This window comes from Prionailurus viverrinus, chromosome C2 (assembly GCF_022837055.1).
Source record: "Prionailurus viverrinus isolate Anna chromosome C2, UM_Priviv_1.0, whole genome shotgun sequence".
NCBI classification, from domain to species: Eukaryota; Metazoa; Chordata; class Mammalia; order Carnivora; family Felidae; genus Prionailurus; species Prionailurus viverrinus.
Window position 1 is genome coordinate 62,803,398 of NC_062569.1, and position 27,441 is coordinate 62,830,838.

The window sequence follows — 27,441 nt, forward strand, 5'->3', positions numbered from 1 at the left end:
ATTTGTTTTCCTTTTTAACAACTAGTATCTTTCAGGTATACTTGATTATATGTGAAACTCCTGCAAGCCATGTAAGAAAAAGAAATAAATGAAAACCAATTACAATATTAAATATAGTTCAGAGTTCACAAAACCCCAAGTACATATAGGATATGTAATTGGTATATCAATAAGACACTAATCAAAATTGGCAAATATTTGTATTTATATCGGTCGGAATAAGCTAGATATCAGTCAGAATAGGCTAGGTTCTGCTGCAGTAAGATAACCCCCAAATCTCCATGGCTTATAACAGAAGTTTATTTCTTGCTTATGTTATGCTATGTGTCTCATTCTAGGATCAACTATGTCTCAGCTCCATCTTTCCTCCAGGCCCTAGACAACCAAAATAACTTCTATCTGGAACATTTGCGCTCCCATAACAGAGAAAAAAGACAAAACATGGTAAGCCACATGGTGAATTTTTTAAACTTCTGTCTGTCCACAGATATTGGTTAGAATAAGCCTGGAGTCATAAGGCAGGAAAGTAATTCTCCCCCAGGAAAAGGCAGTAAATATTTACTTTGAAAAATAGTCAAATATTTCATTCAAATTTTTAATTCAAAAAATTATTCAAATATTTTATTTGAGGGAAAAGTCTGCCATAGTACCTAACGTTGATAAACCATACACTACCCATAATTAAGACCTCAAAGGATACAAAAATGAACTAGTGGGACCTCATCAAAATAAAAAGCTTCTGCACAGCGAAGGAAACAATCAGCAAAACTAAAAGGCAACCGACAGAATGGGAGAAGATATTTGCAAATGACATATCAGATAAAGGGTTAGTATCCAAAATCTATAAAGAACTTATCAAACTCAACACCCAAAAAACAAATAATCCAGTGAAGAAATGGGCAAAAGACATGAATAGACACTTCTCCAAGGAAGACATCCAGACGGCCAACCGACACATGAAAAAATGCTCAACATCACTCATCATCAGGGCAATACAAATCAAAACCACAATGAGATACCACCTTACACCTGTCAGAATGGCTCACATTAACAACTCAGGCAACAACAGATGTTGTCGAGGATGTGGAAAAAGAGAATCTCTTTTGCGTTGTTGGTGGGAATGCAAGCTGGTGTAGCCACTCTGGAAAACAGTATGGAGGTTCCTCAAAAAACTAAAAATAAAACTACCCTACGACCCAGCAATTGCACTACTAGACATTTATCCAAGGGATATAGGTGTGCTGTTTCGAAGGGACACATACACCCCCATGTTTATAGCAGCACTATCAACAATAGCCAAAGTATGGAAAGAGCCCAAATGTCCATCGATGGATGAATGGAAAAAGAAGATGTGGTATATATATACACAATGGAGTATTACTCAATCAAAAGGAATGAAATCTTGCCATTTGCAGCTACGTGGGTGGAACTGGAGGGTATTATAAGTGAAATTAGTCAGAGAAAGACAAAAATCATATGACTTCACTCATATGAGGACTTTAAGAGACAAAACAGATGAACATAAAGGAAGGGAAACAAAAATAATATAAAAACATGGAGGGTGACAAAACAGAAGAGACTAATAAATATGGAGAACAAACTGAGGGTTACTAGAGGGGTTATGGGAGGGGGGATGGGCTAAATGGGTAAGGGGCATTAAGGAATCTAGTCCTGAAATTATTGTTGCACTATATGCTAACTAATTTGGATGTAAATTTTTTTAAATTAAAAAAAATGACCTAAAAGGATAATCATGATCCAACCTTATTGTTGGCCCACAAATCAGAATATGAAAATAAAGTTCATCTAAGATCGTAATAAATCAGGCCATAAATAATTACTAAAAATTCCTCTCTAAATCATTGTCTCTAGGGGCGCCTGGGTGGCTCAGTCGGCTGAGCGTCCGACTTCGGCTCAGGTCATGATCTGAGCCGTGAGTTCAAGCCCCGCATCGGGCTCTGTGCTGACAGCTCAGAGCTGGAGTCTGCTTCAGATTCTGTGTGTGTGTCTCTCTCTCTGCCCCTCCCCCACTCATGCCACATCTCTGTCTCTCAAAAATAAATAAACATTTAAAAAAAATTTTTTAAACATTGTCTCTTACCATTCTGAAATTGTGATGATTAGTACTGAGGTGCTGGTCAGTAGAAGGCAGAACCAGAAAAAAATATCCATGCCTTAATTGAGTTTGAGGAGAAATCTATCTATAGGAGTAGGTCATCTCACTGCATTATTCTAATATTTGACTTTACTATTGGACTTCTCATCTATAAGAGGGGGCCGTGACAATAGCTTTACAGAAGTCATAGGACCAAACAGGATTTTACTGTGGATTTCAAAGTACCAGGCATAGTATAAATATGATTTCACTGAGATAGCCTAACGCCCCTTTGATGGAGGTAGTCTCATCTCTTAAAGAAGTGAAGTTGATGTCCAAGTTTGCAGAACTACCACAAAATCCCAAAACCTATACTTCCCATATGTCAAGGTTTGCTAGACAAGAGACAGGATCTGATCTCACCAAAATTGTGAGGAAGTGCTTCCAAGTTTACATCATTGTCGCTTCCCCAGTCAATGCAAGCCTTCAGGGAAAGCTCAGACACTCCCGGGGGGATAAAAGTCAATGTGTTCTAGAGACCGTGAAGCTTTTGACCAACCACCCAAAGCCTCAGCAGTGACATTCCAGGCCTCCACAGACAAGAAACAGCTGCACTGGATGAGCAGAAGTCTTTCCACATAGGAGTCCTGCCACCTGCAATGCGAAAGGCCACCTTGAGATGGGAGTTGAAGAAAATGGGGGGGTGGAAAGAGAGGCAGAAAATGGGAGGAAATCTGTCCAGTGGTCAAGAAAGCCTCAGACGGTGAAAACCCCAGACCAGAGCAAGACTAAGGAGTCAAGAGGTCAGTTGCTGAGGTCTAAGGAAGTGGGCTGGAATCATAGCAATGACAAGAAGCAGGAAGGGACTTAGAGTTATCTCAGGGCATGGTCGGCTGAAAGAAAATCAATCCATGTATGACTGCTCTCTATTTGCATAGGGCACAGATATGGGTGAGTCAGTACTTCTGCGTGACTTTAACCCCATCAAGCCAACTCCTTACTGATAAGATTGCACCTTCTGTGCTCCTGTGCAGTGGGGAGATTTGGCACTGTTCACCAAAGGTTTCACTACCTCTGAATGAAATAAATAACGTCTGTTGTCTTTCATTTCCCCTGCAAATTATTCCATGTGATCTATCTACAACCTGCAATTATGGGGCATTATCACAAGCATATTATCCAGAGGAGCTACAGGAACATGCTGGCTAATTCAATGCCAATGTGTACGCCGTTTTTCGGCTAACAAAGCACTTTCCACTATAGTAGCTCATTTGAACCTTGTGCCAATTCTACAGAACAGTTACTCTCATTCCCACTTTATAGATGAGAAAGCTGAGGTTGAGAGCTGTTAACCATTTGGTCAAAATCTCACAGCAAGTGGCAGAGGCAGAATTTGAATAGGATCTTCTGACAATAGTACATTGCTCTGAGGGGAAAAATTCCAAAATGGGAGAACAATTGTGGGAATCGGCAAAGAGGAATGCATCCGAACGGAGAAGGTCCCTATGACAGCTGTAAAATTATTTCAAGGAGAAATGAAGACAAATTGGAATTAAGCTCTCTTTTAATTATACATTTACCGGTGATCTGTCATTGAGAAAGAACTAATACATAGAGTATCAATTTTCAGTAAATATAAATGGCAAAAAAGGCATTTAATGAATTGCAAATGACAGTGTTTCTAAGAGTAGTTATCAATCACCAGTAAGGGCCTTCCCATTTATTAGTGATATATTTCATTTCAGCAAAGAATCTAACAGGAATGGCTTAAAGAGAACACAGGGATGATGCAGATGGTGACTGGGAAGATAGGCATGAAAAATAAAATTTCTGCTTTATCCATTTCAAATGTGAAGGGAAGACAAGGAAAGGGCCATATTTGCAAATGGAACTTTAAAATGGTTAACTGATGAGGGGCACCTGGATGGCTCAGTCAGTTAAGCATCTGACTCTTGATCTTGGCTCAGCTCATGATCTCACAGCTTGTGAGCTCCAGCCCCACGTCAGGCTCCGCATTGACAGTACAAAGCCTGCTTGGAGTTCTCTTCCCCTCTCTCTGCCCCTAGCCCACTCATGTGCTTTCTCTCTCTCTCTCTCTCTTTCTCTCTCTCTCTCTCTCTCTCTCTCTCTCTCTCTCTCTCTCTCTCAAAAATAAGTAAACATTAAAAAAATGGCTAACTGATGAAATGTTAAGAAAACAGCAAACTCATCAACTGTAAGGTATGTTCTTGAGCCAACTAACAACAACAACAACAAAGAAAAAAAAAAGAAAAGAAAAAGCAAAGAAACTTGGCCAGAAGTAAAGAACAGTTCAGAGAAGACAAAAGACAAAAAGGCCATCCACTGAAGAGTCACCATGGTTATAGAGAGGACTGCAACACGCTCCCAGTTGCCAAATTACCTCAGAGACGGAGCCTACCGATTCACACAGCCACAGGTATTTTCCCTGGCCAGAGTTTTATTCAAAACAATTTTTTTTTAAAGTACTCTTACACTCCCTTCCCCTACCTCATCCTGCTGACCTGTCAAAAAAAAGAAAAAGAAAAAATCAGTCTCTTTGGTCAACTGACTGATTTTAATATTGTTATAAAGTATTAATAGTTTGTTCTGGATGTGCTAGGAAAGCCACCATGCAAAGGATTTAGGGCAGTGTGAAATTATCAGGGGGCCATAAACCTAATAGCATCTCTCCAAGCTATTACAGAGGCACAGTTCAGGAAAGAAATGTCTGCAATCGCAAAACTGGAAAAGAGAGAGTTGCAGAGGAGGGCAAAAAAATATCTACACAAGGTTACTGGAATCAGTCAATCAAGTTTCGCCTTTCTTCTAAGTTTTAAATGACCGATTTATTTTAGCCACATATAAACCAGGGTGGAAATGTCTGCAACCACCTCTGACGCAAACCCAATTGCCATTTTCCCCAGGAAATCTAAGAATTCAACTTCTCATTCAAATAACACTGCATATTTATGAAGCCAGAGTCTAATTAAATTACATCAGTCATCAATCCGATTTTGTTAAACTTCCTTTTCACAGAATTACTAGTACGGATGTGTGAATCCCCAAATATGAATGTTGAAATATTGAACTATTAGCACTATGTTTTCTAAACAAACCCTCTTATAAGCACAACTGGCTGGAGCCTTGCACATCTTCTCCCTCCCACATACCTATGTTTTTCCTCCACATCCCTGCTTCTGCCCTCCTGTCTTCCACCTCACTGGTCCCATAACCCAAATGGTACAAAAGTGTGAATGAGCAAAAACCAATTTTGTTATTACTACCATTTCCTTCTGCTTACTCTCAAAACAGAAGCTGCATAAGGGAGAAATAGGTCACATACAAAATTATTAAAGGGATCCTTCATGCAAAATCATTCACCAAATGGGAGCTTCATAAACATTGACTGAAGACGCCATGACAATTCTGGCCCGGCCCTTGTGTCTTCGTCTCCAGGGGGCTCTGAATTGGGCCTACCTTTTAGAACACAGCTTCCCATTTTATCTCAATGGCATTTAAAAAGCTCTAAAGCAAAAATAATATTTAATGCTTTGAGAGTGAAATGAAGAATTTCTGCATAGTAGAAAAGACGCCTCTCTACAATAGATGCTCCACTCCCATAAAATAAGGCACAAAATTTCCCCTGATAGCAACGGATATATGCGGTCTAGTAGCTAAGAAACCTTTCCTTAGTTCCACCCTTCCCATATGGGTGGCCTGGAAAAAGTTACCCTCGTCTTCCTAATTTCAAGCCTCAGCTGCAGAATAGAATCATTCTATTTTCTCTAGTTGACCATATAGCTTTTGAGAAACTGTTCTTGCATCGCAGCTTAGAATGCCCTTAAAATATCTCAAATACGTGTGATTCGAAAGCCTCATTCCTGAGGCCAGAAAATTATACTCTCAGTTCCTGTCATTTTATATTTTATATTCATCTTACACTGGCATTCTAATCAAAATAAACATTCAAAAGCTCTTATAAAAACATGGCTTTAATCTCTCTTTTAAACAATTGAACCACCTTCTCCCTTCACACCTGGTTTGAAGAAAACTAAAAATTACGGAATGCAGGTGATCACTCTGAAGGAAAAAAACAAAGGGGCAATTAGATTAAATATCATTGGGATAAGCTGGACAAGCCAAATGAAATTCCTAAAAGGATTTGTGCAACACAGTTGATAATTTTGAAATATACAACTTAAACTAAAAATGAAGGAGGGCCCCTCAGGCGTCCAAAGATATACACAAGCACACACTTTATAAATACACACTCAGGCCTTTCTACTGGCTTATTCCTGTCTTTCAGTAAGACCATTCTCCTTCACCGTAAGTGCACACAAACGTCAGTGTTCCTTAACACATTCTGTTTGGGTGTTCACCCCACTGAGCTCAACGAAACCTCTGGAACCACTGGATACATTGGGCAAATGTGCACTCAGGTGCAACTGAACATACCTGGACCATCCAACAACATTGAATATGTTTATTTAATGAATTTTCATGTATATGCAAGCGAGTGACTGATAGCACTGATTAAAACTAGCCAGGGAACACCTGGGTGGCTCAGTTGGTTAAGCGTCCAAGTCTTGATTTTGGCTCAGGTCATGATCTCACGTTGCCTGAGATGGAGCCCCTCAATGGGGTGCATGCTGACAGCAAGGAGTCTGCTTAGGATTCTCTCTCTCACTCTCCCTCTGCCCTTCCCCCGCTCATGTGCACTCTCTCTCCCTTTCTGTCTCTCCCCAAATAAATAAATTAACTTAAAAAAAAAAAAACTAGCCAGGCATAAGGGTCATTGGCATTCAATGTCCAAACTTCCTAAAATATAGCACAATCCCAACTTTTCTGCTTTTGAACATGTCTGGATAGAGACACCATTTATTTTTTGCAATTCCTTCTCTGCTGTCCCAACATGCCTCCTCTAGAATTCCCAGTGCTCCCTTTGCATGGGAAGGTTGTCAGAAACATTTGTGTGTGGGATTCTAGAAAAACAAATGACAAAAGTGACTAACAATACTAAAAATTGTTAGTCTCTCTCACAAAGAGAGAGCTGCTCTCTCACAAAGCAGCTGTGGGTTGGTTTTGTTGTTTTTTAATCTAAAACACTATTTTCTCTTTAGAAATGGCCACCAGATCGAACGGTCAAAAAGATGTCACAGCTCCTGGACTCTCAAAAGATCATCCACTGTCTGTGATGAAGTCTCCCCAACAATGGCCTTTCACAACTAGAAATCTCTCACCTATTATTGTGACAAAGGCCAGAAATCACAGGGGAATGCAACTACTAAGAGAATATTTCCAACTTCCAACCCTATGCCTGAAAAAGCTGAAAGAGAGCCTTACATTAACACATATATAACCTTGGGGTCACCCCCAAAGGTAGCATTTGGAGCCACCTTGCTATCTCTATCTCTCTAATTCTTTAATTACTATTACCTTCTTCTTCCCAGTTTCTTATACCCGGGACTCATTGCTCCCCACCACCTGAGCTTCGTCCTCAGTGATTCTGATGTAATTGTTTTAGGGTGGATCCCAACCATTGGTATATAGAAGCTCTCCAAGTAATTCTCAGCAGTCATATTTGAGTGACTATCTTCTCTTAACCTGTCCGCTGCCCTCTTTAAAAAACAAGCAAAAAATGGACGAGATCTGAGAACTCATTAGCCTCTTCCTTATTTAAATCTTACAGATTATTCAATTGTGCAACTAGCTAAATACTTCATTGCAAGGCCCTAGAGAATTGGATATTCAAATAAATTTGAGGATAGGTAACAGGACTTGGTTTCAGATGTTGTGCATGGAGGAAAGATCCAGAAAGTTGTCGCTTGCTTCCTTGCCTTACAAATATACTGGTGACAGGGGTGCCTGGGTGGCTCAGTGGGTTAAGTGTCGGACATGATCTCAGGTCATGGGTTAAGCTCAGGTCGTGATCTCACAGTTCATGGGTTCAAGTCCCACATCCAGCTCTCTGCTGACAGTTCGGAGCCTGGAGCCTGTTTGGGATTCTCTGTCTCCCTCTCTGCCCTTCTCCCACTCACGCTCTGTCTCTCTCTGTCTCTCAAGGGTGAATAAATGTAAAAAAAAAACATTTTTTTTAAATATATATACCAGTGACCTTAGGAAAGTTAGAGTCACGGTGCATTGTTCAGAAAACTGAAATCTGTACTATCCACTACCAAGTTGTACAGTATAATTAGTTTGGTGATTTCAGGCAATGAAGTAATGATGTCTCCCATAAACTACTCATTCAACAGAGATTTGTAGAGTTCCCTAAATAAAACTAAAAACACAAAGTGATGGAAAACCACACTGCAGATAACTCTGGGAAGAAAATGAAAGACAAAGAGATAACCAGCCCTTGTCATGAACCAACAATTGCCCATAGAGCTGCAGCAAAATTCCTCTTTACTAAAAGTTGTATGAAATTACTTCTTTAAATTAAGGTGTCCTCTATCCAAAATCTTATTGCCTTTTATGAGCTCTGGAATGCTCAGGCAATGTAATGTTCCACTTTTATATCCAGATGAAAAAAATAAAGCAGTGGAGTGTTCAGATCAAGTTCTTGGCTTCAGCGTAAAGCAGATCCCGCTGGGATCCCAACTCTGCACTTGGGACTGAGAGGCCTATGGTAAATAAGTAACGTGTCTCCAGTGCCCTCATCTCTAAACCCAGATAATAATATTCCCCACCTCACAGAAGTATGAGAACTAACCTTAATAATGCATGAATACTCAATAATCTTGATTAGTACTCTTACTTATTGTTGTTATTATAAATTAGCTTTATTCTACAGACAGAGAAACTGAGGCACAGAGAGGTTAAGTAGTTTGTCCATGGGGACACAGTAAGGTAGTAATAGGGCCAAGACTTCAGCCTGAATAATGTGGCTCCAGAATCTACACTTTTAATCCCTCCCTAGCATTTTTGATATTCAATCACTTTTAGAACTTTTCAACAGCACATTAAATTTATGCAGCTCCTTCCACCTTACACAAGGTTCCATATGTCGTAGTATTTTAACATTACTAGTCTGGAGAAAGCCAAAGCAGAAGTTGTTATTGTTCCTCTCTTATTCGTGAGGATGTTGAGCTCAGAGGGTTAGTGCCCTGCTCAAGGACACCAGGTTAATGAGTCGCAAAGTAGGGACTCAGACCGTCCCGAGTCCTCAGGCAGCATCATCCACCAGAAGAGATGCTCACGGACCCAAAGTATACCAAAATTTCGAGATGATCCCACCCAAGGAAAAAATAAGAGCCTCTCTTTCAAACAAATAGGGCTTAATGAGCTGCAGAGCATTTTCCTGTTAGGAAAGTTATTACTGACTGTCAAGTCTACATAATGAGAGGTTATGATGTGGTCAGGTGAATCGAGTGGTAGTGTTCCACACACCCCAGTAGCAGTCTACAAGCCCCAGACAACACCGCCCAGACAACACCACCAATTCACTTGGAAGGTTTCCTAAGATGCAGCTCATTGTATTAGGTATCAGAGTATTTCCTTTCTTTTTTTTTTTTAATGTTTATTTATATTGAGGGAGAGACAGAGACAGAGTGTGAGCAGGGGAGGGGCAGAGAGAGATACAGAATCTGAAGAAGGCTCCAGGCTCTGAGCTGTCAGCACAGAGCCCCATGCGGGGCTCGAACTCACAAACCCCGAGATCGTGAGATCATGACCTTAGCCAAAGTCGGACGCTCAACGAACTGAGCCACCCAGGAGCCCCAAAGAGTATTTCCTTTCTTAAGGGTAAAACCTTGGTGACTGAGATTACCATCACTCAAGGGCAGGAAGAGTGATGTGATACAGAGATCATGAGGTCCTTTGAAAGCCCTAGATGCGTAATGCTTTTTACCTTGACATTTCCCAGCCTCTTCAGATCCATCTACCCAGTATTTTTACAGCAGAGAAACAAAGATACAACGCTGCTTCATGGGTCAAATGACATCTATGCTGGTATTTTAATACTGCAACATTGTCAATAGGGTGCTTACATCATTAGCATCTTAAGCGTTTAAGCAAATGAGGAGTTTGCTCAGGATTTCAAACTGCACCCAGCAGTCATGATGTTGGATGCACTGATTTCTGTGCCAAGTCTAGTGGCTGGAACATTGGCTTGGACACATATACCCAGCACTGCAAGATGGTTGGCAAAGAGAATTGGAAGAAAGGGCAGTGCTTTTTATCCTTATTTCTGTTTTACAAACAACAAAATCACATGCTGGCCTGAGACACAAGCCACTTCTCTGAGTTCATGTCAGTCTTTGAGTAGCACTATCTGCTACTAGATAAAAACTGAACCTAAAAGTAAGATGTATCTTTTGAAACCGCACAAACTTCTGTCCGGGCATCTCAACCAGATCTTTGGTCTCAGACTAAGCATGGGAAGAATAATTGCCCCTATGTGCAGACCCAAGGCTATGGGGCATTCACCCCGACTATGTCCTCCATCCTACTCAGTCATTGCAATCAGCATTGCCCTCACCACAAACCAGTGCGATACGCAGACCTTCGGAGAAACATCTCATTGCCCTTGTAATACACAAATTTCCTTTAAACTAGGTATTTGAACGTTCGAAAGATAGCCTTAAAACGCATTAAACTCATGCAAACTTTAACTCTCAAATCTGAAATGTATATTTTCTTCTGATGTTAGAGGAGTACACATTAAAGAATTTTTTGCAAGAATAGATGTGAAATGAGGGTATGCCACGGGTCATGTGCTACCACCCAGACCATTGTGATTCAACAGGAATAAAGCTGTTTCCCTTGGCCCTTGGCCCACTCTACTGAAACCATCTATTCATATGTCTGTCTCTCCCAATAGACTAGAAGTTCCTCAAGGGCAGGACACATATTTTATTTCTCTTTGTATACTCAGTGCCCAACACAGGCTGATGAACATATATTCATAAATATCTGTTTAAATGGACTAAATTATGAGTCGAGAAACCTAACATGTTCTTCTGATGCTGCCACCAACCTAGTGTTTACAGATCAAACACAAAACTCTGCCTCCTTCCATATACAAATGCCTTTGTGCTGGCTTCCAGATTGTGAGGCCAGCTCCATGTAATATGTAGCATCTATAAATGCATTTGACAAAATGATGTAAAATAGAATACTTCTACACCTTAGCTGTTCTGCCCTAGTAGAGAATGAGACAAGCTGAATACGCCTGCCATTCTCTAAATTTCAATGTGCCACGCTTAAAACACTTAAAAATCATTCTCCTCATTTAGCTTTCTGCTCAGAGAGGTGTTCTCTGTCCACCCTTCTAAAATAAGTCCTGTGTATGATCCCCAGCAAGCTACCTTGCTTTATTTCTTCATACCAGAAGTCATTAGAAAAAGCCTGATTTTGTTTTCAAGTATCTTGAATGAAAACCATATCAACGTTAACACACAAGTCATTTAGCGGGGCAGGCAATGACCTCCACATCTGACAGGTATTAAGAGAAACGAAGTATAGTGTTATTTTCAGACGTAAGACCCCAAACACTTTGAATGGCATTGCAGCTTGGTGGGTGTGTGACTTCACAATGTTAGCAAAGTATTCGAAGAGTCACAGGATTCCATATTCCAAGCTCATGAAACCACTTTGTAGTAATTAATAACCAGCAACAGGCACTTGGCAATCTTTGTCTCACATAGCGAACTACTGTCATGGGTATATGTCAAATGCTGATGTTCAATATTTTCAAGAAAGCGAGTGTTTCCAGGATTTTGTTCATCATGCCATATATATACTAGGCACTCGATAGCCATTTGTTGACTCAATTTGATTGATCTCAGTTAAAATATGCTTTGAAAATGTTAACAAGAGTAATGCCCCATGGAACTACCCTTATGCATTCACAAAAAATATATATGAATTTGGAACAAATACTGTACTCTAAGGAATCAAAATTGCAAAGTAAATTAATTCTTAAGAAGATTTATATGACTAAATTTTAATTCCTTGAATGGTACCTTTTCAAATCCAATCTAAAATGTCTAGTATGTTTTTAATCTAATATAATCCAATGAGCTTTAATAAGCAAAGTTGTTCCCAGTAGAGCCAAAACCCAGCTATTCCATTTTTGTAACCTTCTGTGTAAAGGAATGAGCTGAACTAATTTTTTCTGAATTTTTTATATTTAATCAACAACACCATTGCCAAAGAAAACCACTTTTCAGAAGCCTCTCTATCCTGGTTTATAACTTATAATCAAAAACTGGAATTTTGCATCTGATGGGCTTTAGTGTGTAACATTATACTGTCATATTTTTGATGCTACAGTTAAAAGTAAGAGATAGTTTCCATTATAAAAATTTTCCCATAGCCTGCTTACCAAGTGAAAAACATTTTCCTATAAAAATGGTCTTTCCAATTCATAGATTAAAAATTTAGGGGCGCCTGGGTGGCGCAGTCGGTTAAGTGTCCGACTTCAGCCAGGTCACGATCTCGCGGTCCGTGAGTTCGAGCCCCGCGTCAGGCTCTGGGCTGATGGCTCAGAGCCTGGAGCCTGTTTCCGATTCTGTGTCTCCCTCTCTCTCTGCTCCTCCCCCGTTCATGCTCTGTCTCTCTCTGTCCCAAAAATAAATAAACGTTGGAAAAAAAAAAAAAAATTAAAAAAAAAAAAAAAAATTTATTGTGGATAATTTTTTTAAAGACATCAAGAATTTTTTTATTGGCTTCTGATAACCTTCTGTATTCATTAGTCACATCAGTGGTCTTTAAGATGTATATACAGGATAAGGCAGTGTGATAACGATGGACCATGCAAACAAAGAAATTACCAAAAAAAAAAAAAAAAAAAAAAAAACCTTGATACTCAAAATCCTTATTCTTATCCAGTTAGAGCTTTGTGGATTGATTTCAGCTACAGCCTAATCTCAGTAGCAGGAGAAAAAATGAAAATTGGGCATAAATATGAGGTCCAAAAAATCCAATAAGCTTGCAAATCACAGATATATGACAGTGGGTCTTAAAAAATATACCTCAGCTCTGGACTTCAACCTCAGGGGGATAAGGGTGCTTGGAAATCTGATCTGTCCAGACAGGGTGAGGCAACCTTCTATGACCTTCCCAAAGCCCCGCTGTGCCAATGGCTCAGAGGCCAGCACACTTCACCCTGAACTGTGAGCTTCCTTTAATTGTATACTTCACTTTCATTTTTCCTTATAGTCCTGATTTGGGGAACTACTCTGTTCTGTTCTGAAAACTGGAAACAACCCAAATGTCATCTAGAGAGGACTGGTTCAATAAGATGTATGACGTCCCAACAACGGAAGATCTGCTGCCTTTAAAAGAATGTGTTAGATTGATACATACTGATGGGGGAAAGGTCCAAGGTATATTACCAAGTCTTCAAAAAGAAAAATGCAACTTCCTCTAAACAGTTCTAAATCTATGAATATGCCTGTACTAATAAATGCATGGGGGAAAAATCTACAACACAGAACACTAAGTGATAAACAGTGGTCATCTGCAGGCAGTGTGTGACAGAAGAGGGAGGACCACAAAGAACTTCCATTTTCCATGTGATATAGTCTTGTAGTTTTGTAATTGTTAGAAGTCTGTATAAATTTTATAATCACAGGAGTGCCTGGGTGACTCAGTCAGTTGAGCGTCAGTCTTGGGCTCAGGTCAGGATTTCACGGTTTGTGGGTTTGAGCCCCACATCCGGCTCGCTGCTGTCAGCGCAGAGCCCTCTTTGGATCCTCTGTCTGTCCCCTTCTCTCTCTGCTCCTCTCTCACTTGTGCGCTCTCACCCTCTCTCTCTCTGTTTCTCAAAAATAAATAAACTTAAAAAAAAAAAAAGCTAAATTTTGGGGGCGCCTGGGTGGCTCAGTCGGTTGAGCATCCGACTTCGGCTCAGGTCATGATCTCACAGTTGATGAGTCCAAGCCCCGTGTCCGGCTCCGTGCTGACAGCTCAGAGCCTGGAACCTGCTTCAGATTCTGTATGTCTCTCTCTCTGCCCCTCCCCAGCTCATACTCTGTCTCTCTCTGTCTCAAAAATAAAATAAACATTTAAAAAACAATTTTTAAGCTAAATTTTGTAATCAGAAAAAAAAATGTTTCTAAGATAATGAAAAAAAGATTGGTTAAGACGTTAGGACATTATATAATAGACATACTAGGGTGAATCAAGTCTGAGCACGCATGAGTCTGCAATATCTATGGTTGGAACTTATAAGTCTATGAGCCATTGAAATTATATGAAAATCTTTATGCATATTTGCATTTTCTGGAGATAGTCTCCATACCTTTCATCAGATTCTTGCAAGTGTCTGAGACCCAAAAGAAGGTCACCAACCATGATTCTAGCAGAAACCAAGATAGTTGTTCCATCCCTCCTTTCATTTTTGTTATCATCTTATCATGAAACATTTTTTTACTATTTAATTTCATAGTTCCTGCTAAAGGTAAAGTCTATAATCAGCACCAAAGTGTAAAGTCCATGGTTCTTAGTCTCTGCCCTTCACTTAAAGAGACTCCCAAAAACCTTAACAGCAATCCTAAGAACAGGATAAAAAGTCGCACCTTGGGGGTGCGGGCTAGTCTTGGGGGAGGGGAAACTCCTAACAGGCACTGAAACCCTTAATTGTTTAGGACTTGAGGACAGTTGTCCAAGGCACTAATAGGCTTATTTTCTACATAAAGATAAGGAATTTGTAAAATAGGGGTGGGGAAGTAGGGAATGAGGTATAGGGATTCTGGGGGGCGGGGGAGGGAGAAGTCATAGTTGCATTTGAATTAAGAAAGCCCCATTGGATGAGTGGGATTAATTTAATCGGCAAAGTAAAACTCAGTGCAACATCATTATCAGCCTTAAATTGTTCAAAAGAACCTTCAATCATGAATGTACATTAAAAAATACAGCAAAATTCATGTTGCTTTGATCTATATTAATACTGCCTACACTGGGGTTACAATTTTTGTAAAAACTTGGCTTGTGATGACTTGTAAAGGTGACTAACCCCCAAGTCCCTGGGAAATACACGAGTCCACAAAATGTTTCACCATATCCACCTTGACTCCACTGACAGTCTCCAGAATCAGGTCCATTGCAGAAGTTCTATAAACCTTAAGATCAAGTGTAGATCAATAACAATTTGTAATTTAAGTAAAGAATCATAGGTTGTACCTGCACTGGCAAAATGAGGAACATTACTGGTGAAAATTAGGAATAATACTCTACTTTCCAAATGTGCTTTCCAAGTGGTTTATCACTGTCAAAATAGGCCAATTGTGGATTTAGTATGCAATTAAAGTGTCAGATATCCCAGAATTCTAGTGCTGACATTACCTGACCGTGCAGGTTTTACAGGCAAAGAAATTGAAGGGGTTCACATAATCCACCAAAGCACATCGCTAGCCACCATCACCCAACTGTACTGATATCAGCACTGTGCAAACCAGAAATGGGCTCTCCAGGAGTTCTATGAGTTAGCTAGAAAAATAAGATAGATAGATAGATAGATAGATAGATAGATAGATAGAGATAGTGAAGACAAGGATTTTATCACAAAATGCGAAAATGATGGTAAGTGAAAATAATCCCATGCTATTGGAATGAAAAGACATAGAGAAATCGTATCTCCAGGAGTGATAAAAGTGAATCTCATGAAGAAGAGAGGGTTTAAACTAACTCTTAAAGAAGCAATTCGATTTTGAAGGTCAAAGTACAGTCTGGTAGATTTACCGATGAAGGCAACATTGTGGCCAAAAGTTGGAAGACCCAAACAGAAGGCTGGGCTGGCAAGAGGGCAAGAGGAGGGGAATGAGCAAACAAGTTAAGCTGAATAGAGCAGCCTTGGGTAGGGAGACAAACAAGCCTGGAAAGGTAATAAAATAATAATGAACATGTGTTGAGCTCTTACTGTATTTCTGGCACTTTAAACGCATTAGTTAATCAAATCCCCATGTAAGGTAAGTGCTTTTAGCTGCTTGCCTCCATTTTACCCATCTAGGAAATGGTGGAGTCAGGATTCCAACCCAGGTCAATCTGAGTCAGAACCCGGGCTCAGAATCACCACATTTTTCTGACTCAAGAGTGGCAGGCCCTTATAGACCAGGCTAAGGAATTTAGGTTTCAGTGTCAGGTGTAAAAATGGGAGCCTGGTTATCTGATAACCCACTGATAATGCCCATAGGCATGGCTTATCACTACTCTAAAGACTCCTATAAAAGCATCCCATGATCTGATGGTTTTTGCAACAAAGTTAACTGATAGTAACAAGCATTTGTTGATCAGTCCCTTGACTATAGGACTGATTTACATATTGTAAAGTGCTCAGTCCAAATTTTACTAGGAGAATCTACTGTATTGGTATTCCATCAACATACCTTGTCCTTTTAGTCCTTAGGACTTAATTAGGACTTGATTTTACCTGTTATTTACCCACCACTTGTGCTAGAAATATAGCTCATGATAATAACCAGAACATGTGTGTTTACTTTCAAATGTCCCCTGAATATATATAAACCTTCCTGCAAGGAGAGCCACTCTTTTCCAATAATACAGTCATCCCTTAAAAACGAACTTCTTCATCTTAGGCTCATGTCTTAAAAATCAGTTGGGTTCTTCAATTACACGTGGACAGGGTGGGACATCTGGACCCTCCTACGGGGCAAGGGTGAACTCTTCCTCTGCTATACCCACAGTAGCCAAATCGCTTCTTCTCCCACTGTGGAAAACCACAGAAAACTATCGCCTAATGATTTACTTCCAACCCCCAGCCCACAAATCAAAGAATTGGGTTGGGTGAGAATAAGAAAGAATGGTGGCCAGTGGCTATGAGAGAGGGAGCGAGTGTTTCCGTTTATTTTCTTAAGCCAATTAATGATAAAGCGGCATGGAGGGAAAGAAAGACACAACATGGCTGTGAAAAACTTTTTTTCCAGATAAATGGTCAGATATCAGATTCTGTAATAAGTACTTCCACCTATCAAAACACACACACGCATATACAGACACACATGCATACACACACATTAACTTTGGGTTGGAGCAGGGAGATAAGGATCTTAAAAATACAAGATAATATTCAGGAAGCCTTGTGGATATTGTAAAATATTGGAACTTCGAAGGACCCTTGGAAGTCATCTAATCCAGACGTTGAAAACCCAGGGTCCGTGAGACCTAGCAGGATCCTAGTAGGGTCCTAGCAGACAGAGGTGTTCGGTTAGACCTGCAGAATGTTGTTTGTTGTGGGTTTTTTCCTTTAGCTGAGTCAACATTTTAAAGTAGAGAAAATTTAAACAATAATCCGGGTATGTGACTTCTCCTAAAAACTGGAAGACCCAGCAGCACTGAGCCCCTTATCCAAGTGGCAGCAGTGAGCTGGAACTAAGTAGCAGCTGCCTCCTTTAGACAAGGCTTGAACTCCTGGTTTGCCACAGTCCCCACTACTCTGTCTTGTTCTGGAATACAAGGCTGGGTGTCGAGAATTTAAATAAAATAGGAGATGGATTAGTGCTTACACCCACCTTGCTTCATTCATTTATTGCACCTGCCAATTTCTGTAGGCATTTGAGTTTACAAGCTCTGCTCTAGTCTATTCTCCTCACTTAGAGAAGAGCAATTCAGCTAGGGTGGTAAAGTGACTTACAAAACTCATTCCATTATAAATAAGATGTTCGTTGGGAATGCAAGCTGGTGTAGCCACTCTGGAAAACAGTATGGAGGTTCCTCAAAAAACTAAAAATAGAACTACCTTACGACCCAGCAATTGCACTACTAGGTATTTATCCAGGGGATACAGGTGTGCTGTTTCAAAGGGACACATGCACCCCAATGTTTATAGCAGCACTATCAATAATAGCTAAAGTATGGAAAGAGCCCAAATGTCCATCGATGGATGAATGGATAAAGATGCAGTATATATATATATATATATATATATATATATATACTCACACACACACAATGGAGTATTACTCGGCAGTCAAAAAGAATGAAATCTTGCCATTTGCAACTACGTGAATGGAACTGGAGGGTATTATGCTAAGTGAAATTAGTCAGAGAAAGACAAAAATCATATGACTTCACTCATATGAGGACTTTAAGAGACAAAACAGATGAACATAAGGGAAGGGAAACAAAAATAATATAAAAACAGGGAGGGGGACAAAACAGAAGAGACTCATAAATATGGAGAACAAACTGAGAGTTACTGGAGGGGTTGTGGGAGGGGGGATGGGCTAAATGGGCAAGGGGCACTAAAGAATCTACTCCTGAAATCACTGTTGCACTATATGCTAAGTAATTTGGATGTAAATTTAAAAAAATAAAAAATAAAACAAATTAAAATTTAAAAAAAAAAGATGTTCGTACACAGGGATTATGGTCTAATGACAACTGGAGAGTATGCACAACTAAATTTAGTGTGTGTGCATTCAATGCCAAAATCAGTGGAGCAAGGTTAAAATTCCAATCATTTTATTTACACAGTGCCCCCTCCCCAAATGGAAGATTCTCCTGTTTTTGGAATAAATGTACTGCCTGTTTTGGCTTAGTTTACAGTTTTAATGTGCCCAAATTTATCCCCAGGGCAGGATTTATTGAGAAGACATACAAAATGCTCACTATATATATGCAAATACTTCTAAAAATTAGACTTTACTAAAAAATAGAGCAGAGGGAAATATGTCTAAAAAATTCCTCTTCAGGGATACATGCAACCCCATGTTTATAGCAGCACTGTCAACAATAGCCAAAGTATGGAAAGAGCCCAAATGTCCATCGATGGATGAATGGAAAAAGAAGATGTGGTATATACATACAATGGAGTATTACTCATCAATCAAAAAGAATGAAATCTTGCCATTTGCCACTACGTGGATGGAACTGGAGGGTATTATGCTAAGTGGAACTAGTCACTCAGAGAAAGACAAATATCATATGACTTCACTCATATGAGGACTTTAAGACACAGAACAGATGAACACAAAGGAAGGGAAGCAAAAAAATATATAAAAACAGGGAGGGGGACAAAACAGAAGAGACTCTTAAATATGGAGAACAGAGGGCTACTGGAGGGGTTGTGGGAGGGGGGATGGGCTAAATGGGTAAGGGGCATTAAAGAATCTACCCCTGAAATCATTGTTGCACTATATGCTAACTAACTTGGATGTAAATTAAAAAAAATAAAATAAAATCTTTAAAAAAAATTCCTCTTCAGAAAATTTCATGGATACATTGGAAGGAAAATGATAAATTTGCTGAGTGATCACTTTTGACTTAGGTACTTTGCATGCATCACCCCAGTTAACCCTCACAGCAGCCCAAGATGGGTGGGTATTCTTACTCCCACTTTACAAGGAAAGGTACATTCAGAGGCATTCAGTGAGTGGTAGATGACCCCTGGCTATTCAATCAGGGACCACACCCAGATTCAAACTCTGATGAGCACATTTATAGTGTTCCTGAAAGAAGGGAAGGTGGCTTGTCCATGCACACAGAGAGCTCTCACTGATATTTGTATCCAAGCCTGCCCATTGCCAAAGCCCACCAAGTGCTCTATACAAGGACTTTCGCAAATGTCATAATTTGAACAACTCTGACACACAAAATTAATTCCTTTAGGCAAGTTCTTGAGCAAGGTTAAGAAAGTCTTGGTTCTTCCTGTTACTTATAGTCGGTGACCCCTAGGCAGGTGTTTACTAAGGGAACTAGCAAAATCTCTTTTCTAAATGAAACTTCTTCTTAGATTTGTTATAAAAGAATATACAAGCCAAGAGCGTGTTTGCTAATGAATAAGAATAATAACTAAAATTAAAACAAAAAGTAATTCAAGAATAAGAGCTTTTGAAGAGTCAGGAATTTGATTAAAAATTCACTTGCTTTTTTTCTATAATGAAACAGTTCCTTAACCACAAAACAGCTTTTATAATAATGCAGAAGAGTAGGGTTCCAAGTAAAACACTCCCCCCATTTTAATCATGGCTATTATTTTTGAAAATGAAAATGGCTGAGGTCATTGTAGTCTATTTTAGGGTTTGCACGAGTTGGTGGCATTTTTTTCTTGGCTTTGAGCTCTCCATGTTACCAATGAACCCTTATGGGTTTTGCTATGTGTCCTTTCAAATCCCATTCTTTTTAATAATGTTTTACTTTATACACATAAATTAGAGTGAATTCCACTTTCTTTCCTAACAACTCCAGATGGGGTCCACACTTTCAGGAGGACTAGAGCTTGCTTTTTTTTTTTTTTAATTTAGCATGTACTTCTTAGAACAAGTGTGTTCCTATCTGCATTAAAATGCTGTGGGTGTTCAAATGCTAAAGAATTAGTAAAAACATAGAATTCGAGTAGTCTTTTTCAAAATCAAACTGAAACATGAGGCTAGCATTTGTGTATCTACCCTTTCAAACTTATAAAGACAGACACACGTAAAGAAAAAATGCCCAGAAGGAAAACACCATCTGGGCAGAGTTCTACATCTACCAAAACCTACGGACTGGGGGAGTCTACAGATAGCCATTTAGGACACACCAGTGAACCTCCCTGTCCCCTATAGGACCCAGCAGACAAAATCATCAAATATCTAAAGACACTACAGTTACACATTCAGGCTTCCCTTTCCATGTGATTAATATCTCACTGACTTTCTGAACTTAGCTTTATTTTTTATTATAATTCGCTATGACAGCATGCAGACCAACCTAAGATCCGTCTAAATAGTGCCTACCCAGCCACAAGTGAGAGACCATCTTTACAAAACATACACACGTACAGTGAAGCTCTGCCTATTAAAATGCCTTAAGCTCTGTTTGTTTGTTTATTTTTCAAAAAAATCAATGTGCAAGCCCAATGTAATAAGATGCTGTAGCTTTTATGAAAGAGGTGAAATAATTTTAAACACAGACACACAATGAGTTTATTTATTTAGAAACTTGTTAAATAGAGTCTGGGAATTCAAATATTCAATGTTGACATTGTACAGAACTGGCCAGGAGCCAGAACCCAGTCTCCAAAGGGACCTATTGGACAAGGAATTCAGGCCTTTCTCTCCTCCCACTTGAGCTAAATAGGTAGAGGCCATTAGTTATACCCACAGCAATATCTGAACCGCACTCAAATAAGCTGCCCTCGCCAGGGCACTTCAAAGGAGGGTAAGTGTGTTTAGCTTTTTAGTGCTGAACTAGGACACTTTTGAAAGAGTTTTGTAAACAGTTTCTTCCTTATGTAGAAACACCTCTGAAGTTTCTTGTATGGCATGTAAGCAAGGGTAATTCACAAGGATTATACTTTTGTTCATTTGCTGGAGGAAAATATCATATCAACCTGTGTGCAAATGGGAAATCTGGAAGTAGAAGCCCACTGCTTCTGTCTTCCTTTCTCCCTCTCTTATTTTCCACTCCATTTGTTTGTCTCCTTTCTATCCTCTTCCTCACACTTGTTCTCACTACACAGCCAATTTCCTTGAATATTCTCTAGTAAACTCAGAAGGCCAGAAGAGTGGGAAGGGGGAAATCTAATTTTAGAAAAAGGACCGTGGCAAATGGGGTGGGGAGGGAACTAATGATTCATACTGGGCTGCCCAGCCACAGAGAAAAGCAGACCCCACAGACCTTTTTTTAGAAAACGCCTAGAGCACGGGTTCCAGCCAAGGAAGGGTTAACCACCACTCCAGAAAAATGTGCCTAGCATCATTACAGTGTGACTGTCTCCTCCGGCCCGTCTCTCCGCCCCCCACGTCAGCCCTCCCCAGTCCCTCTCTCCCCTACCAGGGAGAGTGAATGAAGGTGTGCCTGCCCCTCCTCACTTGAGTGTTCCTTAACCCCGGACGTGTGTGTGAGAGAGAGAGAAGAAGTGCGCGCGTGTGCATGTGTGTGTGCACCGTCAGTGCAAACCGCGCTCGAGGGAAGCAGTGGGCCAGGCACGCAGCAGCACTTCTGAGGCTGGAGAGGGCAGAGTTCTGGCCTAAGTTTGGGAGCCAGGAGCTGAGCAGCGGGAGGCAGGAGGTGCGGGGGTCCTCCCTGGGTGAACACGGCCGGCCGCCCCTAGGTTCCTCCCCAGCTCCACACCCCCCCCCCCACTCCTCAACGGAGCCCACTCCCACTGTCTGAGACAATTGTGAGATGAGGGGTGGCAGGGGCTGAGTACCTCGGGAACAGGACTGAGAGCCACTGGCCAGAAGGTGACAAGTCAAGTTCCTCCGCTTCAGGGCCGCTTCCAGCAGAGGCAAAAGGGAGGAGGTGCAGGGAGAGAGGGGACCGAACTAGACGTGCGGAGGGCAACAAGTCAGCTCTCCTTTGCCCTCTTTTGCCCTTCTTGCCCCCGGAGTCTCCATCCTTGTCCTTCCTGCCCCAGGCCACGTCTGCAGGGATAACCTGGCCCCAACTTGCAAAAATGAAACAAAGTAAACTCCCAAACGACAAGATGTTTAAAGGGAAACTGCTTACAGAGTTAGTGCCTTCAACTTTATTAAAAAAGAAGAAAGCAAAAATTGCGTAGAATGACGCGTTAATTTCTATTCAGTAAGCGTCCTACGTGTTGAATGTCTGTCGGCAGAGGAGGCCCGGCCCCGGGTAGTAGGGAGAGGCCTCTGCTTAGAAAGCCGGAGAACTGGGCTACCCCGCACAGACGCGCTCACGCACACTTCCACACACACTCACGTGCACAGCGTCGCCCAGACCTGCGACTTCTCAGCCCCCACAAGTAAAAGCCTGAAAAAGGAGCCCTTCTCTCCAGCCTTCCTGCCTCTGCAGTTAATGAACCATACCCTTCCACAGTGTTTAGGATGGGGTGGGGTGGGGGGATGAAAAGCGTTATTAACCTTCTCCTAAACATAGATTTTTTTTTTTTTTTTTTTTTTTTGGCGAAACACATCGAAATGCTGCAGGAAGACTGCGCTCCAAGTGCCAAATGCAATAAAGAAGCCCTAAGCCAGGGTAATGGTCAAGTAATGGCAAATAAACCGCCTTCCTAGAAGGGGCCTCTGCCTCCGTCGGGCGAGCGTTTTTCCTCCTCAAAAGCAGTCTGAAATAAACAAGTAAAATATGTTTTTTAAACAGAGCTCTGTATTTCGATTTTTTTTTTTTTTTGAGAGTGAAGAAAAACACAAATAGGTGGGTTTAAAGGGAGTGCAGGCTGGAACCTGGGTGCAGATTTCCTTTGTTATCTCACGTATTGCTAAGGTGAGGAGTTTAAGCACGTGAGGGAGGGTCGTCATCTACCATACCTATTTAAGAGCCTCTTTTTAAACAGAGATCAAGTGTACAAGTAACAAGTGCCCCCCTCTCCGGGGTCTTGCTAAGCGCATCGCCTTCTGGGTCTTTACGAGACTTCTGGGGGGCCGGTAGCTAAGGGGGGTTACACGTTGCAACTCGTTCGTTGCTGTGATTGAAACCCTGCCGGGTGTCACTCTAAGGAAGTGGGGTGGGGGGGTTGCTTCAGTGTTTCGGCTCAAGACAAGCTGGGCAGACCCAACCTGACTTCTTCCCCATCGCCAGGAGAAAAAAAGTTACAACTGGCAATTCTGGCACCGCCCAGGTGCTATCCTAGCTGCCCAAAAAAACCGCTGGGAAGCCTCCCGGCGCTTGCCAGAGTCTGCTTGGCTTTTAGTTTTCTTTTCTTAAAGATGGGAATAAAAGCCAAGGGCTTTAGACAGTACAAATGTCAATCTTCTTGTTTTTCCCTTCTTTGTTTTTTTAATTAAAAGGTTTATTCCTCCCAAATGATTTGCAACGAATTTATCGTTTTCAACTATTGTGTAAAATATATATATATATATATATATATATATATATATATATATATATCAAGCACTGTAAGTTGGAAATGGACAGTGCATTGATTCTGGGCTTAACTTCAGTGGGTACTGTCAGGGTCCATGGGATCCTGTACTGTAGGCAAGACCAGCACAGGACTTGGCCACCAAAGAAATTTACAAAAGACAAAAAGAATAACAAGAATCCAGAAAACTACTGTTCCTATCTGATTTGTTTCCATTTGCAGTGTTTACTCTGCATAAAAAAGCATAAAGGTGTGCTTTTTAAAGTAGGCTGGTCACACTGCCTCTTCCTAACCCAGAAAAAGAAAGAAACGGGTGAGACAGAGCGGCAAAGTTTTCGTTGGACAGCACGGCAAGGGGTCACTGACTATCTCCGCCACGCGCAAGGAAACTCACGCACTGCAGAGGGGGAAGGAAATAGCGCTTTAAAATACAAAAAAAAAAAAAAATCCCTAGTTTGATATGATTTCCTTTATTACCCAGATTGTAACTGAAGAATTGCATAAAGCAGCGCTTCTGCCTGCCCGGGGCAGGCTGCGCGGTGGCAACAGCTGGAGCAGCGCGAGCGGGAACCCGAGGGTCAGCAAGGGAAGTTTGTAAGAGTTCCTATCTAGTTATCAGACAGCGGCGGCGGCATCCTTAGAGACACTAGAGACAAAATGAGTAGGTCTCCTACTGGATGAATGACAAGTCTCATCAGATCGGAAAACGAGGTTCTGTTTCTGGATGTTGAGCGGGCTGTGCGTGCGGGAATGTTTTAATAGGGCGGCGTATAGCTTGGCAATTAAAACAGTTGAAAAAAGTTGCTCAAGAAAATTCGAAGGGTTTTGTGTTCTGCTTTCACTTCGGCGGATACCGGGCGATCAGGCGCAAAGCATTCGGCTTTCATTTCATAATTTAGGCATGGTTGAAATAGGCTCTCCACGCCCCCCCCCCAAAACCGTTCTCTTCCCCCCCCCCCCAGCCTCCAATCTCTCTCTCTCTCTCTCTCTCTCTCTCTCTCTCTCTCACTCTCTCTCTCTCCCACACACACACACACACACACACACACACTCCAAACCTTTAGCCGGAATTCAAGCCCCCAGGCCTCCAAGCATATGTACATTTAATTCCTCCTCAGATGAAAATAAAGACATCGGCCTCATTTAAAAGTGAAAAGAAAAAAACAGGACTTCTACTGGCTCTCTTTGACAGTGTCGCAGCTAAGTGAAATGAACAACATCCAAAAAAGAAACAGATGTACTGATGACCCAAGAGCCCTATATTTAGGTTGATCCCAGAGACCAGGGTGAAAGGAAACGTATTGGGAAGTGGAGGAGTGCTTGAGTGAGGACTGGACGAAGCACTGGAAAGACGCCTACGATGACACCATCTCGCTGGGCTAGACCTTGGATTCCCACTGCCAAAGAAACCCAGCCCGCAGAGGTGCCGCTGCCTTAAGGCGCGGCTGCTGAGGGGACTTGGAAGGCTGGAAGGCTTGGGGACGTACTTGCTTTTAATATGCAAGAGAGAAGAGGGCGGGGAGATTGGGGATTTTCCTGGGGAGAAGCATCCTACCCACCCCTACCACCCCTTTCTCTGGTCCACAAGCAAAACAATTAGCTGTTTTCGGCGAGTGGGAGAGCGAACGGCGGCCTGTCCCCTCCCGAGGCTGCTCCAGCCTCGCGAGCTGACACCTCGAGGAGAGGGCTTTGGACTGCTAGGGTTTGCTCCGGGTCTCAGCACCTCAGAGTCCCCTTAGGCTTGTGGTAGAAGCTTTTGGGCAAACCCATTCCTAACGCCTAGAGTCCCGATCGAGGCTTCCGCCTTTCCAAACAGTGTCGGCTCGGCGGACAACTCCAGGCGAAGTCCCCTAACACTTCTGCGAGAAGAGTGGGGGATGGGGGCCCTGCCGCCCCAGCACTGAACCCAATCTCCCTGGTCCCGCGTGACCAAGGCCGCTCCACGCCGGGCAGACAGGGGGCGCCGGGGAGGGTGAGTGACCCGAGACCCCGGCTGCATCCAGAAATAGAGCAAGAGGCTCTGCCGCGCTCTCTCAGCGGCCTAAGGTCCCGGCAGCCCGCCCCCTGGGGGTCACTCGGCGCCCGGCCAGCCTGGAGCTCGCTAGCGGGAGCAGGCCCTTTCGGCCCCCTTCTCCTCCGCGGCTGTCGCCGCTGGCTGCGCTCCCTGCACTCCTCACTCTCCACGCGCTCGCGGGGCCTGGCCTCTCCTCACCTGCCCCTGGCTCCGCGGAGCCGGTAGCTCCGCACTGCCTGTGCCCCACCACCACCACCACCACCACACACACTGCGACTACAACCCCCACTCTCGTCTCCCCCACTCCCCACCCCAGTCGTCCCGCCGCGCGGCGCACGCCGCAGAGCACCGCCGAGCGCACAGCGCCCACTACCGCAACCGCCGCTCGGCGCAGCTCGGCGCAGCCCGCCAGCCCGCGCAACTTCCAGCGGCCGCCTCGCAACTTTTCCCAACTCCACCACTGCTGCCCGCCGCCGCCGCCACTGTGGCTCCCTCCGAGCCTGCCACCCACCCCAAACCCCAGAAACAAACCAAGGCTCGAAAAAGCTCCCATCCCCAGACCGCCCCCCCATCCCCTGCTCCCCCTCCCATACCCGGGACTAGCTGGTTGGCCAGAGGCAACTCTCCTCCGCCTGGGGGGAAGGGGAGGGGAGGGGGAGACTCTCTCGTCTTCTCTCCCCCCCACCCCACCCCACCCCTTCCCGCTTGCTCTCGCGCGCTCTTCTCCCTCCCACCCCGGTCTTGGCTGCCCCCACCCCCACCCCCACCCCGGGGTTGCCACAGCTGGTCGGTGCACGGGGCTAAGGGCTGCCCCGGCTCCTCTGGCGCCCAAACCAAGAGCGAGAGCGCGGGCGGCCGGGCGCGAAGGCTGGGACCGGCAGGTTGCTGGGGCTGCGCTGCGCCTGCCCTCCGCCCCGGGCCCCGGCGCGAGAGGCAGCTGCGCGCTCCCTCCCGGAGCGCTGGAGACAGATATGCAAGATGGCAGAGGAGGGGGAAAGCCAATAGAAAAGGGATATTGCACCTACTTGTGGCCAGTTTCCTTGCCCTGCCTTTGGATCTCATGCTGTGCCCAGTCCTGCAGCCGCTGGTGTGTGGTTGGGGTTTTTTTTTCTTGGATCTTTTCCTTCTTTTGCTTTCCCTCTCGCTCCCTCCCTCGCTTCTCTCTCTCTCTCTCTCTCTCTCTCTCTCTCTCTCTCTCTCATACACACACACACACACACACACACACACACACACACTTACACACACTCACTCTCTGTCTTTCCCTCTTTCACTCTCTCTCCCTCCCTCTCTCCCTTTCTCTCAATCCACACTCGCTATCTCTCCAGCATTGTCAGTTCGGACACCTTCGCACATGCGCGCTAGACGCCCCTCCAACATCTCAGCGCCGCCAAAAAAAGTTTGGAGCGATTTATCACTTTGATTTGGAGATCTTGTCAGATGGCAATCGCCGAGGAGGCGGAGAAAGGGAGCCACGGGGAGGGCGGCGGGGGGCGGGGAGCGAGCACAGGGAGCCAGAGGGGAGCAGACACCTCGCCCCCAAAAAAAGCGGGGAGGGGGGGGAAATAAAAAGACTAGGGCAAAGGACTGATTTCGTGTTGGAAT

General features: G+C 42.9%; 1 protein-coding gene across 8 annotated transcripts in view; it reads right to left on the minus strand.

Moving 5' to 3' along the window:
- MECOM (MDS1 and EVI1 complex locus) overlaps positions 1-27,212 on the minus strand; it is a 562,536-nt gene extending 535,324 nt beyond the window's left edge. For 2 of the 8 annotated variants that reach the window (XM_047875120.1, XM_047875119.1), the window contains exon 1: positions 26,862-27,209. In XM_047875120.1, the coding sequence (XP_047731076.1) occupies positions 26,862-26,898 (37 nt within the window). In that variant the 5' untranslated portion in view covers positions 26,899-27,209. Of the gene's footprint in view, positions 1-22,190; positions 22,215-26,861 lie in introns of those variants that run through there. The other 6 variants (XM_047875123.1, XM_047875122.1, XM_047875125.1 and 3 more) reach the window with 5 other exon arrangements.
- Between the last annotated feature and the right edge of the window lie 229 nt (positions 27,213-27,441).